The sequence below is a fragment of the Diceros bicornis genome, chromosome 37 (assembly GCF_020826845.1).
Source record: "Diceros bicornis minor isolate mBicDic1 chromosome 37, mDicBic1.mat.cur, whole genome shotgun sequence".
Taxonomy (NCBI): Eukaryota; Metazoa; Chordata; class Mammalia; order Perissodactyla; family Rhinocerotidae; genus Diceros; species Diceros bicornis.
Genome location: NC_080776.1, coordinates 6,888,696 through 6,909,719, shown reverse-complemented (window position 1 = coordinate 6,909,719; position 21,024 = coordinate 6,888,696). Strand labels below are relative to the sequence as shown.

The 21,024-nt window shown below is 39.6% G+C and overlaps 1 protein-coding gene across 1 annotated transcript in view; it reads right to left on the bottom strand.

Moving 5' to 3' along the window:
* XRCC5 (X-ray repair cross complementing 5) overlaps window positions 1-21,024 on the bottom strand; it is a 91,973-nt gene that overhangs the window by 11,137 nt on the left and 59,812 nt on the right. The window contains exons 17-18 of the mRNA XM_058532959.1: window positions 2,495-2,604; window positions 735-831 (exon numbers count right to left, since the gene is read on the bottom strand). Coding sequence (XP_058388942.1) covers window positions 735-831; window positions 2,495-2,604 — 207 coding nt within the window. The remainder of the gene's footprint in view (window positions 1-734; window positions 832-2,494; window positions 2,605-21,024) is intronic.

The window sequence follows — 21,024 nt, the reverse complement described above, 5'->3', positions numbered from 1 at the left end:
TTAGAAGCTGGATACATAGGTATGCAACTCCTTTACACAGAATTTGCACAGAAGGAGGCTGAAACTAATTTGGGGGCCCTACTTCAAGTGAAAAGTTTCACACTTCAACATCACTGTTTTTATAATATGTATTTTTAATAAGTAATATCTTACACTTCGGTTCTGAAAGAAATTCAAGTCAGGTTAAAAAAAACTGAGCAAAGAGCATGAAGGAAACCAAACAGCAAGCCCACACTGAAGAGTGTACGCGTCCCTCTTTCTAGGCGTAATTTGCAGTGGTCACTGTGAAGGAGCGAGGCACGGAGTGGCGTTGGTGTGTGAAGACACTGGTCTGCTGATATGAAGCCCAAGACCGTGGTAACGAAAGGCAGTAGGAGGCACATGTGGGGCGGTCAGTGACAGCACTGCGGATGCGGCAGGACGGAAAGGGTCTAGGAATCTGAGCATGGGGGCGATGTCTGCCCACACGGCTTCTTCCAGCCAAGAGAAAGGCACGATCCTGGTAATGGGGGCCACGCTGCACGTGGGTTCAGGATGGGACTCACATGTTTACTTACTATTTATCACTGTCTATTTATGCTTATTAAGCAAGATTTTCGCTGAATCCCGAGCATTTCCCAAATCCACATGGAAAGTCATCAGGTCACCACATAACACATCACACAATATAATTCATATTTATATTGAGAAAAAATAGCGTAAATATTTGAAGAAGATGACAAACGGCACCTTACCCTGAATGACAATTTCCCAGAAATGATTTAATTTTTTGATTTCCACTTTCTCTCGAAGGGCTTTCAGGAAGTTGTTAAAGCGCTGCTCTTCTGAGGACTGTGGGGCAGAGGAGGCAGTGAGTCAGGACACATACAGAAACAAGTCACCTCCAGACCACGGTACTACATATACTGAATCCACCGTATTTACACAAAAAATATAAAATGCTCCTCTTTGGTAAATGAGAAACCTTCTCAAATTTCAGCTGTTTGCTGGGAGCTAGAAATCCTTCCATCTGTGGAAGATATGGAGCTTCCCAAACCCACACAGTTTTTCTGGTGGCTTGGTACTTCATTTTTTAACCTTTAATATTGACAAATTCAAACAAAGACAGAGAGAATAATTTAGTGAATGCTCACGTACCCCTTACCCAGCTTCAACAACTCTCAACTCCGGCCAGTCTTGATTCATCTATACCTCTGCCTTCTCCCACAACCCTCAGAACGTTTTGAAGCAAACGTCAATAATATTAGTTTATCTATAAATATTTCAGTATGCAACATCCAAAACACATAGAAACTTAAAAAAAAAACACAAACAACTCACAAAATATGGGAGCAAATCACCAGTCAGTATTCATATTTTCCCAATTATAAAACTTTCTTTTCCTTCTTTCCTTCTTTTTTTACATTTTTACAGTTAAAAAAGGTCTCTACATTAAGATTGATATGTCTCTAAAGTCGCTTTTGATCCTCCTCCGTCTCTCTCTCTCTCTCTCTTTTTAAAGAAACCCAGTGACCTTGTACTTTTAAGGACCTGTGGTGGCAACAGTGCATGGAGTGTTATCAGACACTCCATCTAGCCTGGGGTAGTGCTAAAAACGCAATGCACTTTTGCTACCTTTTTCCATCTTACCAAATCTTCATGCACCTGACTGTGTCATCCCTAGTCTTATACTGACTGGACTTTGCCAAAATTCTGTCTTTTATCCATAGGGCATTTGGATCATCTACTTCCGAATATTTTATTCTATTCTAATTTTAACAATTTTCTCATTCTCTTATCATTCTTGTAAGTCTCTAGAAACAATTCAAGAATTAATTTGTTCATTCACTCGGCAAATATTTAACAAGCACCCACATAGGAACATACACTACAACTGTACCTACTTTAAAATACACCTTCTAATTTAAACTTGCTCGCTCTTGCCTAGAGTTTATGTATACAAGCCCAGAAATAACCTGGAAGATTTTTAGAAGTGTTTTCTAAAAATTCCTAATAACACAAACAAACAAAAACCCACACAAAAGATGGGGTAGGGGTACTAAGTAATTAATTTTCAGTGTTCTTTTTTTCTGGCAGTCAGACCCCCACTGCCGTCTTCACAAAATCCTTCCCAATAGTTACACCAACATATATTTTCCATCAATTTCCCTAAAACAGTTAGCCCATCCTTTACAATACTGACTGGGCCACCAGAGGTTACAATGGAAATTTCCTTGGCTCCCTAAATAGGAATCATACAGCCAGGGCCATAATGTAATAAAAAGCTAACTCCCAGGGGTAAACCTTCCCACTCACTCACCCATCTCTATTCCCCCTCAGAAATGACACTGAGAGTAAAATGAGTTCATCATTTCTACTTTTCTTGGCATATACTGCTATCTACAGTGAGAACGATCATTTCCAAAGCCCAGGCTTATTTGTGGAGTACTATATGTCTCTCCCTGTGATGGTGGCCGACTGTTCAGGAAGAGGAGACAGGCTAGGATAGAGTTACCTGAATGGCCTCTTCCCGGAAGACTCTGATGCAGTCCATGCTCTTCATAAAATACGGTGTTTCGTTAGTATCCAAAAACTGTTCAATGTGATTTATTAGCTGGTGACTCGCTAGAACATAAGACAATGGATTTAATTTCCTTGATCTGAGTGATGCTGGTTAGAGAGAGTGTATGCTTGTGTGTGCGTGCATATAAGTACGTATTCTGGTTCAAGACCCTCATGGTCAGAATGCACAGAGCCATACATCTTTCAGCAGGTGGGGAGGAAGGGGAGATAAGACGCAAAACGCTGATTCCAAAAGTCTGTATTTGAAAAGTTTGGGTACGACTCATTGATATTTGTCAAGAAATAAAATTTAATTTCTAAGATGCTTAGAATTATAGCCAAATGTTCCTTTTGGAATTTCAAACACAAGGTTGTTGTTGTTTTTTAAAAATTGTTGTTGTTGTTTTTTATTTGTCCCCCAGAATTTAAGGACCATTTGGGTAATTCAAACTGCCTTTCCTGATATAGTCATAGAAAATAGATCCTCTAGTCCCTCCCCTAATTCCACTCAGGATAACTGTCAAGTAGTGCCAGACAGTGAAAAGCAATAAGCCAGGGACACACCATCTTCTACCAACCCAGGTCAAATCAGAAAAGACCAGCCCTCATCTTAATTTAATAATATCCCTTTAGAGTGAGAAATCATTGCTACATATCTTCTGCCCTTAGCTCAACCTGAATATCCTCTATGTTGCTCAGCACCCTACAAGCCACGAATACTTGAAAAACAATAACTGTCAGCAAGCAACGTCATAAATGCTACACAAAGAGGAAATATGTTAATCATGTTACTGTTTTCAAGGTGGGTTGCAACTTGAGGCTGCCTCACAAACAAACAATTCTTCAGCATGAAAAAAAAGCAGAGGAAAATAGAAACATAAAGACATGAGGGAACTTAAGTTGCTGAGCAGATCAAAACTGACCCTTACAGTCTATGCAGAAGAACAAACCAAGGAGACGTGCACACTCACGGCGGAGGGCTCCCTCTCAACCGTCCCCTGAAACCACTCACTAGCTGGCTGCTCAGTAATTTATGCTGAATGATCAAAATAGTCTAAGACTGCATGTGTTGCCATAATCATGGCCTCATCTGAGCATTCTGATAGTTATGAATGCGTGTGCACAGAATACTATTGAAAATTACTTTCAAGGCTCACCTATAAAGGCCACAATTGAATCAGTCACCTGAGCATCGCTCAGTGCCTTCTGAAAGACATGAAACTCAGTGCCACCAACTAATTTCCCAAGGATCTTGCGGCACGTGGAAAGGATGAAAAAACTGGCTGAAGTATTTTCTAATATAATAATTTCGCAGCAAGAGAAAAATATCCCCAGTAACCACTTCATCTCTTCTACCAACTAGGATATTAGGATCTCTATTATTATAAAGTACTTAACAAACTTGAGGGATTAAAGAAACACATCCCTGCAATTTCAGACATCTTTACCAATGTACCCTGCAGCAGTGAATTAATATCCAACAACAATTCAAAGGAGAGGAGAATGTTCAGATGGGTCTTTTTAAACGAGGTAAATAATACAACCCTGATTAGCACGCAGAGCAGAAAACCATCAACAAGAAGCTCAAAGCAACAGAAGCTATCTCTCTGTTTCAGCTTGGACAGGCGAAGGGACAGAACTGTTTGATATTTCCTATACCACTTATATCAGCCTGCTTTCTCAGATAGTTTGATATCAAGTTCACTCAGAGTTGCATATCTGGCACAAATAATAGCCTTCCCAGGCCAAGGGTAATCCCAGAGACTCCAAGTTTCTCATTTCTTTTGAAATGAGAATGAGGAATCTTAGCAAGCTATAACATAAAAGTTTCTCTTTGCTAGAATTTAGTGATTATTTTCATTAACTTATCCTAGTATATATTTATTGTGTAACTGCTACATATAAGACACTATGCTATGTGCTAAGGACGATACAACTAAGTTGAAGATAAGATCCTTGCCTTTGAGGAGTTTACAGTCTGATAGGGGATACAACACATACAAAAAAGTAATAGTAGGAGGTAAATGTGAAGAGGGCTATGAGTGTTATGGAAATAACGTCGACTGATCTGAATTTTTAAAAATATTTGGTGAAATATTTGGTGAAATTCATGGAGAAAGCTTCATGAATTAACATGGCTTTTTGGTGGGGCAATGAAAAACAGAATTTGGCCATAATACAGCGAAAACAGAATGAGCAGAATTATGAAGAATACAAGTGGGGAAGCCAAGGGTGTGTTTGAAGAAAAGCCAATGGTCCAGTACATGGAGCCCAAGGACAGGACTGGGGAAAGAAAAAGGAGCAGGAATTAGCCAGGAAAAGGGCGGAGGGAAGGGAGTTCCAAGAAGAAAGGACAGTATGTGTGAGGGTCCTGAGGCAGGATAGAGCTTGGCTCCTTAGCAAGTGTAGGAAAAAAAGGGTTCAAGACCAAGCCTTTAAGGAACTACAGCACTTAGAGGTTGGACAGAGGAAAGGGTGCTGACACAGGAGGCTAGAGAGGAATGGTCGGGGAGACAGGAGAAAACCAGGAGGATATGGCATCACAGATACAAGAAGACAAGACTACTTGAAGAGGAGAGTTGTCTGCTCCGTCATCAAGTAGTACATAAATAATATCACATACCATTATTACATAAAGACTGCAGGGAAGAGTATAAGAACACAAGGGATTAAGGACTGAAACCTAAGGAGTCCTTCAACCTGGGAGCCCACGCAGCAACTAAATAGTACTGAAATGATTTGTCAAAAACACAGCTTCCTGACCCATTTTTATCTTGAAATATGATGGAACATACACACACACACAAACACACACAGTTGCCATCTTACAGAGAAAAATATTTGAAAGAGACCAAAATAAAGCAAATGCAAAAGCCCACAACCCATTTGCAATAATGACGTGGGAAAGAAGGGATACAAGGAAAAGGGGGCAGGAGTCTCAACACCAAGTTTCTATTTAAGAATGAAGTCCTTATGTATTTGTGGGCCTATGTGGATTTAGCTTTCTTATGTACATGTTAGATTGTCCTGTCCTTTCCTCCAGAAGGTTCAGGAACACAGGTAGATAAACACCCAAACTTCCAACAAACCCAACGAATACAAAGAACCAGAATTTGCCCTTCTAGGAACAATCAGTTACACGGCCTGTGCATCTGGCCCATGATTCTGAATTCTGTCCCTCTACCCAGACTATTTTGTGGTTCACTGACTGTAATAAACCATTTAACACCAGCAAGCAGCTGTGATGGATGATGCTTTAATACACTGAATATCAGAATGAGATGTGGACAAGGGACTTCCCTTCCAAAGTTTGGTGGCACATCACATTTCCCCGCCATTTTTAATAAAAGTGAAATGCAGAAATGGCTGACAAAAATAATATTCTATTTTGGCTGGATTATGCTTTTGACCCCTCCTTCCTCCCTGCACCCCATAAAGGAAATGCTGATCATCGAGGTGCTTTTCTCTGCTTCTACATCAATTACAGGGTTAAGGAATAGCCTGTCAGTCCTCATACCTGGTAAATCACAGCCCCAATTATAATTCACCAAAGTGCTTTTCACAATTAGTCAGAGGCTCAATAATACTCGTTAGTAGATAATATAAAAAATGGCCATTGGAAGGGCCATCCATCTCAGGATACTAAGTCAGACAGGCCGTCATTTAGCTCGAGGAGTCTTCAAAACCAAAATATATATTCTGGATTTCAAAAATGTCTGTTCTGGATTTTGAGGTTTTAAATATGGGCATTATATATTAACCCAGCATCTTACCTGAGTACAGACTGTTGATACACAAATGAGTCTCAATACAATAATACTTCAGAGTTATATTAAAAATGCTACCCAGATTCAGAAGCGTTATGTAAGAGGAAAATGGCCGAGTTTCTTGGTTAATCTGAAATGTATGTTCTTCCTCCCTAGAGAAAACATTCAACACCATCCAAAGTCCTACAAAACCAATCACCTCGCTTCTTGCTGCACAGTCACAGGGGCCAAAAAGCCCGAGGCCGTACGCTTGTCCGCGCCTGCCTCCCCATTTACTTCCTCCCTCCGTTCTCTGCCAAGATGTTTCCCACAGAGTGAAAGGAAGGCCTTTATTGTGGGGGTTTTCCCTCCATCAGACAGAGCCAAAAAAGCAGGAGGTTCACTCCTCTGTCACACATTATGTAGAAAGGACTGGAAAGCCATCTCAAACAATCCTGCTGAACCCAGGCATCGCTCAAGATGTTTCCCAATTGAATTCTTCTCACTATCTCAGTGCCTCACGTGAATTTTACTTAATGAAGAGGTGTGCATTTTGCACGTCAGCAGTTAAATCATTTTTAAATGTTAAGAACAGATTTACATATAGCTAATGACAATGGCATCCTTATAAAACAAAATTAAAAAGTGGCAATAAAAATCAAGCACTTAAATCAGTATATGGTCAGGTCAGTCACTAAGAGAATAAAAAGGACTAATATCTATCAGCAAATAAAACTCTAAGCAAGCAGTCCAGTTTGCCACCAATTAATTCCACAGGTAAATTACAATCACTGTTTTAAATCAGAAACTTACAAGAAACATTTGCCTGATAAGAAAGAGTCTGTGTTTTAATACAGGCAACTGAAACAGAAACAGATCACAAACAGGCTTCCTTATGTCTCTTTACTACAGGATATAGATCGGCCATTGTGGGCAGAGGCTGTGTGTATATCAGTCAGGGTCCAACCAGAAGAACAGAAATCACTCTGAATATTATCACAGGAAATTCAATGCAGGCAATTGCTACACAGGTGATGAAGAGCTGTAAAGCTAATTGAGAATGGCACTGTAACTCAGAGATTAGGAACAGCAAGAAGCCCTTAGCACCCCTCGGCAGTGTGGGGAAAGGAAAAGAAGGGAAGGGTGTAACTAGAGCTCAGGGGGGCTGTCCTATGGGAGCTGCAGTCCTGGAGGACTGGAGATGCTGCCCAACACAGAAAGGGAGAAAGAGCAACACCCTGGCTTCTCCCTCCCTCCTCACTTCCCACCAGTCTCCCACCAGGGTCTCCCACTGGCTGAACCCAGTAGGAAGCCAGGAGACGTGGGGGCCTGGGAAATGCAACCTGCAGGGGCCAGCTTAGCCCCATCCCTCCCCGCAGATCCAGGGCACACAGGGCAAGGGTGAGGAGTGGACCTAGGGGCCACCAGCACAGCGTGTTGTTATGAACCTACAGAGGTGGATGCCCCATTTTATGCACTGGATATTTCCAAGAGATAGAAATTAACAAGGTATTCTTTAATTTAAATAATAAGGAATGATAAAATGCATAGGTTTTTTTTTCTTTCCTTCTTTGTAGTGATGTAGGATACAATGAAATTCAACTAAAAGTTACTGAAAAGGTTCACAAGCATATTTAAAGCTCTTCCTAGCTATTTAAATTTTTTTTTAAGTTGTAATTCTACAAAAACAGAATTATGTAAAAAACGTAATTTTCCCTTCTACTTGAAACATCTTCAAAGCCACATACATTTCCCCTTCCTCGGGTTCAGCTGTGATGATAAACTAGAGGAAATGGAAGTGACTGCACTCCCCACAGCGCTCACGTCCTTTCAGACGTCACACGTACTTCCAAAAACTTAAATACAAAAAGAACGTATCCTAAATATTCTTCCTCTAGATGACAAAGATATGCTGATTTATTTCTTAAAAATCCTTTCTACTTCCACTTCCAAAAGAGTTTAGATCTAAGACCCCAGGAAGAATCTGCCCTGAGTGTCTGTGCTCCGTGGGCTGGTGTTCCTGTTTTCAGTTTTGCAGTCTCGAATGAAATATTCCTAGTGGGGGAAAAAGAATTCACTGGGTGGCAACAAAAGAAACTGAGAACTAGGACAAAGCCTAAGCTTTACGAACATTCAAATGCTGTCTTGCTTTTAGGCAGCTGGACGGTGACGCAGATGCAGCTCTGGCCTGGCTTGCCTCTTCCCTGTCCTTCCCCCTCTTACGGACTGCTCTAACAGACTCTCCGCCCCAGACCTGCTCATCCAGCAGAGGGAAGTCGCCTGCCTCCCTTTTAAGCACAGGGAAAGTCAGCAGACATGACACAGAGGAGAACACCACACAACCTCAATATTGTGCATGACCCGTGGCACAGGAAATCGCACTAAGGTAGGTAAAGTGTGGACCACCTCCACAGGACAGATACAGCCTGAGTTGTTGGGTATGATTGTTATTTTTCTTACCAATAACTAAAAAACTCAATTAAAACCTCACCATTTAAGCTCCACAAGTTCAGTCACAGCCCATTTTTTCATGCTTAACGATTTTCTCATTAAATGCAGTAATTTCCTACAAATTGCACTAATAAAAGTCAGTCCTGCTGGGTGTTTTCCCCCTTTTTTAAATGCTGCCTTTTCATTGATGTGTTAAATTAAAACCCCAGGCACAAGAAGCAGAGCAACTGCAAAGTCTTTATTGTCAGAATCCATTCCTGCAGACTACAAGATCTCTCTTGTTTTATTTTTGTTTTTATTTGAGCAAACTGTGTTAGTCCTACTTTGTAGCCACAGGAAGGATGATGCTGAAGGTCTCTTGGTCTTAGCTCACTCTAGAAAAAAGGTGCTAGTGTGAGCTAATGAAAAACTAGGAAAATAGCATCCAGTTAGCCCAGTGGTTGTAAACTCACTTTATGTAAGAGAACATTATGACAAGTCTTTTCCATTCTGGATGAATAATATTTCTCATCTTAAATAACCTGGGTCTAAGACCAGATCTATTCCTGAGTCAGCTGGAAAATTTTAAGTTTCCTGGTCAATAGGTGGGTTCCGTGGCACTCTATGGTCTTTTAATTTTTTACTAAAAACATTTAATTTAACCATTAAAGACCTACTGAACACGTCTCACAAAATCGGTAGATTATCAATTAATATTTACAGGGCATACAGCAGCTGACTGAAGACCACAGAACATCCACTCTTAGTGTAACTAATTTCTCCAATTCCAGAAAGGTGTGCGTTTAAAGTACAAAATTGGGCCATGATGCTAACACGAAAAAGGAACTACAGGAAGAGTTTCTCATCAAATGCGAAAGTGATTTCTTCGGCTCACTCATGTAACATATATGCCATATGGCTGGAAGTATGTGTTGGGGGTGGGGTTAGGGAGTAGAGAGCAGAGAAAGAGGGTCTCCACGATTTTCTAAGGTCCTAGAATTCTAAAACCTGGCGAAGCTTACTAAAATAAAAATGATATAGAAGAATTAAGAACCTTACCATCTAGACTTGATCCCATTCCAGATGGGCAGTAGGAGGGAGGCAGAAGGCAAGATGACAGTGTCTGGTACTGTAGCAATTTTACAGTATCTGTCTAGCTTCATACCTGAGTTCATCAAATGAATGCAGGAAGTGAGCAGAAGGAAGCAAGTAGCCATAGTAACAGTGCAGCCAAGAGGAAACACTATGGAACAGGAGACCAATCTGGCAATGGGATCCAATTAGAAGTTGGTAATTGAATGGAATTGAAATTCCTGTATCAGTTGAAGAGATACAGTGAGTGATGAGTCAGACTCCTCAGCAGGGGTAGAAGCAGGCAGCCACTGATTGAATGTGCTTTTGTGGATGATGGAGGAGGGGGAGGCAGCACACAGGGTTTTACGATGTCTCAAGAATTTGAGTCATTCTCAAAAGGAAATATGAAGTACCAGAAATTTTCAAACAACTGTAGTCCATGTGATGAGTCTTTCTAAAAATTGATAAATAATGATCCCCTGTGTTTATCTGGTAGCTCTCCTTAAGGACCTCTCAGATCCTTCTTTTTTTTCCCTTCCATTTTTTTTTTCCTCTATCTTTTTCTGATTTGGGGAAGGAAGTTGTATAATAGTCTAGAGCTCAAAATACAGAGATATTATTTTTCTGCACTTCTTCTTTGATGGGGCTAAGATTTATTAATTGGTCCAAAGAACCTGCGAATTAATTCTGCTGTGATTGAAAAATTCAAATTGTTATTCCAAGCACTGCTTTGTAAAAGCCAACAATGGAAACAAAAAAATTACTATTACCCAGCAGTACTGAGAACAAAAACAGATGGAGATTATTCGTCCCACTGATGGTAGACTAGCAGCAGCATCTTTGATAATGAATCATATTATAATTAAACTACTACTGGGCAGTGGTAACCCAGGATATACTGGCTCTTAAATCACAAGCATCTCTCTACAGTAGGATTTGGAGGTAAGAAAAATGAATGGACATTCTTTGCGGAAGGGATATCATGAGCAAACATACAGAGGCAGGAAAGCCAATGTCACAAGGCGATTAGCAGGAATACAGTTTGGTTTGAGTACAGGGTTCACAGGAGGGACCTGTGAACACGATGGGTCTGGAATGGCAGTGTGGAACCAGATTGTGGAAAGCCTTGAATGGGGGACTAATTTTAAGGACCAGGGAGTGATTAAGAAGGGCTGACCCATAATCAAATCTGCGCTATAAGAAGCTAACTCTGTACCAACATATGGGATGAGCTGAACAAGAACTGTGAGGACAATTAAGATAGGACGCGAGAACCGTCCAATGGTGAAGTAACGAAACCCTGAATTAGGACAGTGGTAGTTAGGATGGAAAGGAAGAGACAGATCTAGAAAATGATTAGAAATCAGAAGAGAATTAGAAATGGGTACAAAGTGGGCAGAAATGCTCATCAACAGTAAACTCCAGAGGCAAAACAACAGCAACAAAAATCCCTTATTACTGTGGAAAGTCCTATTAGCACCCACAGCAGCAGGACACCCCATCACTTTGGCTGCTGCCTAACCTGGATACCTCTTTGAGACCTCTCCTATCCAGCCTTCTATGGCTCAGGTTATGCCAGCCTCCTCCATGAATTCTTCTTCACACTGGTCACCCACCTGCATCTGTACCTATACTCTGCCTTCGTCCTATTGCCTTGATGAACTATCTGTGCCTCTATCCAGGTTACCTTGTGCTCTAGACCCCACAACTCTCTCCACTCAAGGATCTCATCCAGTCTCATATACCCTCATGGACCATCTCGATGGTGACTTCTCCCAGATTTATATTTGCAACCCCAACTTTTTTCCTGAAGTCCAGACCTGTATAACCAACTCAATACATCTTTCCCTTCTCTGTAAATAGCAATTCCTTCCAGTCGCTCAGGCTAAAAATCTTGGGAGTCATGCTTGACTTGTTTCTTTCTCTTACATCCTACATTCAAACCATCAGCAAAACCTGCCAATTCTACTTTCAAAACATATCAAGAATCTGACCTCTTCTCACTATCTCCACCACGACCTCTCTCACTGGGATTACCACAGTAGCCTTCTAACTCATCTGCCTATCTCAACCTTGCCCCATAGCAACATGGCAGCCAGAGCACCTTTTAAAACAGAAGTCAATCAGACCATCCTCTACTTAGAACTCTTCAGTGGTTTCTCATTTCACTGAGCGTAAAAGCAAAAAGGTCCAGGAGGCCCTATGTGATATGTGCCCCAGCTACCTCTCTGACCTCATCTCCTATTTCTTTCCTCCAGCCATACTGGCCTCTCTGACGCTCTTAGATGAAAGCAAACACACTCCTGCTTCAGAGGAACATGCTGCTCCCTCTGTTTGCAAAGCTCTCCCCAGAGATGTTCACCAGGCTCTCGAGGATCCTCCACTTTCCTCAATTCTTTGTTCAGATGACACCTAAAAGTGAGCCTTCTTTGATCCTCTACACAAAATCACAAGCCCATCTCACCCCAGCCTTCACCACCCCACTATCCTGTTGTAATGTTTTTAATAGTGCTGTCATGAGTTGAATAGTGTTCCTCCAAAATTCACGTCCTTTCCAGAACCTCAGAATGTGAACTTATTTGGAAACAGGGCCCTTGCAGATGTAATCAAATTAAAATGAGGTCATAAAGGTGGCCTCTAAGCCAATATGACTGGCGTCCTTATAAGAAGAGATACATTTGGACACAGACACACAGAGAGAACTCCATGCGAAGACGGAGGCAGAGACTGGAGTGATGCATCTACACACCAAGGAACACCAAGGATTGCCTGCTGTCACCAAAAGCTAGGAGAGGGGCATGGAATAGGTTCTCCCTCAGAGGCCTCAGATGGAACCAAACCTTCCAACACCTTGATTTTGGACTTCTAGCCTCCAAAACTGTGAGAAAATAAACTTCTGATGTTTTAAGCCAGTCAGTTGGTGGTACTTTGTTGCAGCAGCCCTAGGAAACTAACACAACTGCTCATCACCATTTGACATGGATTTTCTTATTTGTTTACTGTCCGTGTCTTGCCACAACAACTAGCACATAGTATGATGCGGGCCATTCGCTGAATGGATGAACAATGATCTAGGCTTCACCAGTTTACTCCTCTGAAAGCCTATGGAATGAAGACGTCTTTTTGTGTCCCTTCACTTTAAACCCATACACTGCATATTCAGTATTGGTTATCACTAAGAGGAATGGACAGTCTAGGACTTTTTTTATCACCACCCTTCACCTTAATTTTACAGAGATGGCAATGGTTAACATAAAGCTCTATGGAAGGGGGAAATACATAGACAAGGAGTAACAGGCTCTGCAAGAGATGTGTGCAGGTGTGTGTGGATGAGATGTCACTTCCACTACTGCCATGACTATGTGCCTGCAGGCATCTTTGCTGTTGTCGCTTACTAAGTATGACTTAGCCCCGTTCCATTTTGTTGTAAGCTCTTTTTTCTCCTCTTAGATCAAGTTGCTTGATCCCACTGGGTACAGGGGGGTCTCCCAAAATGTACTATCTGTGGCTATAACCTCAATTTACCATACCCTAAAATAATTATCGTCTTCACTACAAATAGAGCATTAAGAGAGATTATCAGGGTTACTCCCATGAGGAGAGAGTGAGAAAGCAAGATAGATAGATAGAGAATGTGTTTAGGGAGGGTTCGGAAGAGAGGGGGACAATGAAGGAAGAGACTTCCCCTTTTTAACTTTATGTACTATTTAATTTTTTCCAATGAGCATGTACTTATTTTTAATGAAGAGAAGCCTAAGGAGCAATTAGGTCATCTTGAAACATATGAGGCTATCATAAAAGTAGATAATAAACAATTATTTCTATTTCTAGTGAGTCCTAAACGGAAAGACATTTTTCATGGGGTGGCATGTACTGATGGTAAAACTCAGAATATTTCTATTTCATTGATCCTTTTCTTTCCTTTTTGTTTTATTCTTTCTGTAGCTCTACTTCTTTCTTTCTGTTTATTACTCATATCCTTAAACGAGAGTACTAAAAAGGACCTTCGAAATTAATTAATTTCACCCTCTGTCCTCAGGAAAGTCTACCAATTTGAACCAGATTTGCTGCAGGCAAATCTTATCTTTGGTTTGTAGATTCAACCTTCTCTATAATTCCATACATTTAAAATTCCAACGCATAAGTCTTGCTGGTTTCATTACAGCCCATCTAAGAGTAATTAGAAATGGGGCAACTACAGGATAATCCAACTTTAGTTAGTCCATATATTTTCTTCTCAGTGTATGAGACAAATAGTGAATCAAAAGAAATAAACCTATGCTTGAGAAAAACACCACCAAAGAAGAAACAAATGAAAGGAGGGAATAACGAACCTATAAATTTTCCAAATCTATAAACATTGACCTAAGACTCGATATACTACAATACCTATCGTCACTAAAATGTAAATTGGCTTTCATTAGTCACAACTAAGCATCTTTGTGCTCTGACAAGCTCCTGAAATGTATACAATTTTTCCTGTACTGAGTAAGCTTATCATTTACTGACGTAAATGAATTCCTCCCACAAAGCAGAGGAATCTGAAACACAAACGTAATCTTGCGATATATGTATCTAAGTTCATTTTTTAAAACTCCAATACTTGAAGACCTTTATTTAAAACACACTCTATTACCTGAACTGACAATGTTTTCTTTATTAGTACTCAGTAGAAATTCACTTGGGTCTCTAGATTTTTGCTTAGCGAGGTGAGGCAAAAATTATAAAGGTCTCACGAGCCCACAAGGCCTCAGGGTGAATAACTTTCCATACTCAGAACACCACGGAGAACATCTGGATAGAAAATCAACAAAGATAGAGATTGGAACAAACTATCATCCAAACTGACGTGATATTTACAGAACTCTCGACCTAATAACAGCAGAACACACATTCTTTTAAAGGGCATAGGGAACATGTGTCAGAACAGACCACATGCTAAGCCATAAAACAAGTCTTGGTAAGTTTAATAGGGTTAAAGCCATTCAAAATACGTTCTTCAATCACAACAGAATAAAAGTAAAAATCAACAGAAAGAAATCTGGGAAACCTCCAATCTTTGGAAATTAAACAATACACTTGTAAATAATTGAAGCGTCAAAGATGTAATCACAAAAGAAATCAGAAAGTACTTGAACATATCACAATTTATGGTGTGCAGATAAAGAAGTGGCTAGAGCAACGTGTATAGCTTTAAATGCCTATATTAGAAAAGAAATGAGGTTTAAAAATCAATAATCTAAGCTTCTATCTTAAGAAACTAGAAAAAGAGGATGGGGCCAGCCCAGTGGCCTAATGGTTGAGTTTGGCATGCTCTGCTTTGGCAGCCCGGGTTCATGGGTTTGGATCCTGGGCACAGACCTCCACCAGTCATCAGCCATGCTGTGGTGGCGACCCACATCCAAAATAGGATTGACACAGATGTTAGCTCAGGGACTATCTTCCTCAAGCAAAAAAAGAGGAAGATTGGCAATAGATGTTAGCTCAGGGCGAGTCTTCCTCAGCAAGAAAAAAAAAGAAACTCAAAAAAGAGGATCAAATCAAATCCAAAGCAAAAGGAAGGGCCTAATAAAGACCAGAGCAGAAACCAATGAAATAAAAAAAAAGAATGTTAATGGAGAAAATCAATAAAACTAAAATTTAGGATCTTATGTAAAAGATAAACAAAATCTCTAAAACTTTACCTAGACTGAAAGAGAAAGAGAAGATACAAATTACCAAAATCAGGACTAAAAGAGGGGACATCACTATCAACACACAGAACTTACAAATATTATAAGGGAAAATTCATATGAACAATGTTATGCCAACAAATCAGACAACTTAGATGAAATGGCCAAATTGTTATAAACACATGAATTACTACAAATGACTCAAGAAGAAATAGGAAATCTGACTAAATCTATAAGTAAAAAATAACTGAATTAGTGTTAAAAAGCTTTCCACAAAGAACCCAGGCCAAGAAGGCTTTGCTGGTGAATTCTATCAAATATTTAAAGAAGAAATAATACCAATCTTGAAGAGGAAGAAAGAATACTTCCCAACTCATTCTATGAGGCCTGTATTTCCCTGATACTAATGCCAGACAAAGACATCAAAAGAAAAGAAAACTAGAGAAAAGTATCCTGCATGAACATATACACAAAAATCCTAACAAAGTATTAGCAAAATGGATTCAGGAACATACAACAAGGATTATATACCACGATTTACTGGAATTTATCCCTGCAATGCAAGGCTGGTTTAATAACCAAAAATCAATGAATTTAGTATAGCATATTAACAGAAGGATAAAACCCACATGATCATCTCAGCAGAGGCAGAAAATGTATCTGACAAAACTCAACATCCATCCAGAATAAAAACTCTCAACCAGCTAGGAATGGAAGAAAGCTTCTTAAAGGTGATACAGGGAATCTAAGAAAAACTTAGAACTAACATCATACTAATGGTGCGAGACTGAAAGCCTTCCCCCTAAGATCAGGAACAGGAGTATTCGTTCTCATCACTTCTACTCAACATTGCACTGGACGTTACAGCCAGTGCAATCGAGAAAAAGAAATTAAGGCATACAAGTTAGAAAGGAAGAAGTACAACTGCCTTTATTTGCAGACAACGTGATGCTGTACGTAGAAAACCTAAGGAGTGTGAAAACAACTAGAACTAATACGCAAGTTTAACAAGGTTGCAGGATATAAGAGCAATATACAAAAATCAATATTTCTATATGCTAGCAACAAACAGTCCAAAAATTAACCTAAAAAATTCCATTCACAATAGCATTAAAAAGAATAAAATACTTGGCAAAAATTTAACAAAACAAGTGCAGGACTTGTACACTAACAACTACAAAACACTATGGAGAGAAGGTAAGACAGATTCAAATAAATGGAAGAATATTCCGTGTTCATAGATCAGAAAATTCAATATTGTTAAGATGGAAATTCTCCCTTCATTATTCTATCTACTCAATGCAATCCCTATCAAAGTCCAAGTGGGTTTTTCTGTATAAATTGAAAAGCTGATCCTAAAATTTATATGGAAATACAAAGGACCTAGATTAGCCAATACAATCTTAGAAAAGAACAGAATTGGAAGACATACACTACAATATTTCAAAACTTACTATAAACCTAAAGTAATCAAAAAAATGTATTCCTGAAGGATAGACACAGATCAATGTAGCAGAATTGAAGAATATAGAAATAAACTCTTACATTTACGATCAAGTGATTTTCAACAAGGTGCCAAGGCCATTCGATGGGAAAAGGACAGTCTTTTCAACAAACGTTCCTGGGACAACTGGTTACCCCCATGAAAAACAATGCATCTAGACACTTACCCCATACCCATTTACAGAAGTCAACTCCAAATGGATTATAAACCTAAAACTTTCAGAAGAAAACAGGAGAAGATCTTTGTGACTTGGGCTAGGCAAAAATTTCTTATATATGTCAACAAAATGACAGTCCATAAAATAAAAAAATGATAAACTAGACAATTAAAATTAAGAACTTCATACTTCAAAAGACACCATTAAAAAGACAAACCACAGACTGTAGAAAACATTCGCAAATCATATACCTGATAAAGGACCTGTACCCAGAATACACACAGAACTCTCTATATCTCGGTAAGACAACCCAGTTAAAAAATGGGCAAATGATTTGAATAGACATTTCACCAAAGAAGATATACGAATGGCTAAAAAGCACATGTAAAATGGTCAGCATCATTAGTCCTTAAAGAACTGCAAATTAAACCACATGAGATACCAGCCCACTGCCACTAGAATAACTACAATTGAAAAGACTGACAACAGAAGTGTTATCAAGAACATGGAGAAAATGGAACTGTCATTCACTGCTGGTGGGGATGTAAAGTGGTAAGCCGCTTTTGAAAACAATTTGGCTATTTCTTAAGAAGTTAAACATAAACTTCCCATATGGCCCAGCATTTCCACTCCTACCCAAGAAAAATGAAAACATATAAAGACTTGCATACAAATGTTCATAGCAGCATTATTTATAATAGCTAAAAACCAGAAACAATCCAAACATCCATCATTTGGTGAATGGATAAACCAAATCTGGCATATCCATAAAATGGAATATTATTCAGCAATAAAAAGAAATCAATTATTGATACCAAGCTACAACATGGACAAACTTCAAAACCATTATGCTAAGTGAAAGAAGCCAGATGTCTTTTACTGTATATTGAGTGACTCCATTTATGTGAAATTTCTAGCAAAGGCAAATTTATAGAGACAGAAAATGGTGGCTTGGGGTGGGTGGTGGTAAGAAGCCAGAATTAACTACAAACGGTCACAGGGAACTTTTAGGGGTGAGGGAAAAGTTCTGTAACTGGATTGTGTGATGACTGTACAACTCAACAAATTTATACAAGATCACTGAATTGTACTTAGAATGAGTACATTTTATAGTAGAAAATTAAACTTCAATAAACTATTTAAATATTGGCAGTAAATAAGTGCAATTCAGCTAAGAGAGTTGTGGAGATTTACCATAGACAGAAGGGAGATACGAGATGTTTCTACTACAGAACAACTGCTAAAGCTCAGATGGCAAATCTTATCCTCAACGCCCCAAGGAAACACTACTAGATTCCAAAGGCAAGGGCATTATCAAAAGATAGTTCTCATACGAGAAATGGCTCCTGACTCCAATGGCCTACAGTGACTATCCCGAGTGTTAGGGTTGCATCTCATTACCACTAAAAGACATAAAGAGAGAAACTATCGGATTTCAGCAACTTAATCTGACAAAGGAAATGAAAATGGGTCTGTATTAGTCAGCTCAGGCTGCCATAACAAAATACGATCGACTAGGTGGCTTCAACAACAGAGATTTATTTTCTCATGGTTCTGGAGGCTGGCGCCAGCCCAGTCAGGTTTTAGTGAGAGCTCTCTTCCTGACTGGCAGACAACTGCCTTTTCATTGTATTTTCATATGGCAGAGAGGAAAGAGAGAAGAGAAGACAGAAAAGACAGCACCAACTCTGGAGTCTTTTCTTATAAGGGCACTAATTTCATTACGAGGGCCTCACTCTCATGACCTCATCTAAACCTAATGACGTTCCAAAGGACCCATCTCCAAATACCATCACTGTAGGAGTTAGGACTGGAACATATGAATTCTTTAACATATGAATCTTATAAGGGCACTAATTCCATTACGAGGGCCCCACTCTCATGACCTCATCTAAACCTAATGACCTCCCAAAGGCCCCATCTTCAAACACCATCACTGTAGGAGTTAAGACTTTAACATATGAATTTTGGGGGGGACACAATTCAGTCCACAGCAGGGCCTTTTAACCAAAGATTTTTCTCTAATTGTCCATAAGGAACCGCAAAAACAAAAAAGTTAATATTTCTCCTGTGTTCAAAGACATGTATGCTGATAATATTCTCAAGCCCTGCTGAAACTGTGTCCCATAGCTGAACCAAACTCTCTTTTTCTGGCCTAAGAAACAAGCATGCCATTTTTTAAGTTTTATGTAGACATGGATAACAGGCAGGACTAACTGTACCAAACTATACTTACCACTTCTTTCTGTGTCAGCATATTTTTTGCCTTGGGCTTGCAATTTGAAACGGGGGGGACCAAAACACTTTTATTGCATTTAAGTGGGAGTCCAAGCTGTTTCTAGGCTCCTCTTAACACGTTTCAGCTGATTAGTGACTATTTTAACAAAAGTCTAACATCCCTTCCTAAACATCTTAATTGGTTAAGAGCTTCTGTTGTTCCCCACAAGCAGTCACTTGAAGTCATTGATTAAAGCAGTTTGCACATCAGCACAATCCGAAATCAGTTTCCTTTTTCAACCAGCTGGGCTAAGAAGCAATCTTGAAGACAACCCAATTCAAGGAGAACCAAGTGCAATGCCCTGCATGACAATGATCTACCATGCAAGGAAGAACACTAGAATCTACAGGAGGTAGAAAGAACCAAATTGCCATGAGTAAGAACTTCACCCGCTCTCTGCCTCACAAATCACTCTCGTTAGCACTCACTGCAAGGGTGAGCTCCAACAGCAGGCTGGATAACATGCCCTTTCTCCAAAGTACCCATTATTAAGTCTTCATTTCCATCAGAGCCGACTGTGGGCACCTGCCCTGCTCCGCTGCTGGCACAGGTATCACTGCAAGCCAAGGGTCACTGCGTTAAATACAGGCTTGAATAGACTGTGCTCTTGTAGTTGTTCCAATGTGGGAAAGAGTTCATAGGAGTTTCACATTTTCAGCCAGAGGAAAAAATATCACTTCCATTTTTAACTTAAAAAAGGAAAAAATACCCAGCAGGTTTAAGGCAAGCAACTTTACCACCTGGCGTGAGAAAGGAAAACACCGGGAGAAAATCGGAACGCTGTCATATATCACATATAGACTTCCTTTGATGCTCTCAGGAAGAAATCTTCGTGCTCACTGGGAACACAACAGTGAACAGGCTTTTATTTTTATGCTATCAGTTGTGTCTCTTTCTTAACGGAGAGCCAGGCTACATTTTACAAGAGCCACAGCCTGTAATTAGAGATATTCTGATCCACAGATTGACAGAAACTTGAAAGGACTGCAGAAGCTAAGAAGGGAGAGTAGCCTTTTAGGGAGAGTCGCTGAAAACTGAGAACACTTTCCAAGTGGTTATGTGTGTATGATGCTCTTTGGTTTTTATGTCATGTCTTCTTTACTTTCTCTTTTTGTCTTCATTTCAATGATTTCACTTTAACTATTTGTATTTATTCATAAATTAATATATATAAATTATTTATATTAAAATGTGAACTTCAGGGTAGTGCTGGCCATCTAATGAAATGTATGCAACCAATGAAGATGCTTAAGCCACAAGAGGCCAAGAACTGGCTCTCTGGAATTTGATCCAGTGTCTTCCACACGTGTAATAATCAGAAGTCATCTGATCTACTTCACCACATGGAAGATGGATGAGACCCTAAGGGTCCCTGATACAGAGTCACCATGTCAAACAACAACACTGCTTTCAGCAGGTGTCCTTTACAACTCCAAATAAACTGATTTTTGTTTTTGAATGAGACTATCTCTCATTGATAAATGAGGCATAAAATAAATCTGGATCATTAAGTTCTAGGGCTGAACAATTTAAAACTAAACTAAGGAATCCAGGAAAGAATAAGTGAGATAATTGGTAAATAATACAAGGTATAGACTAAACCTCTAGAATCCGTAATCTCG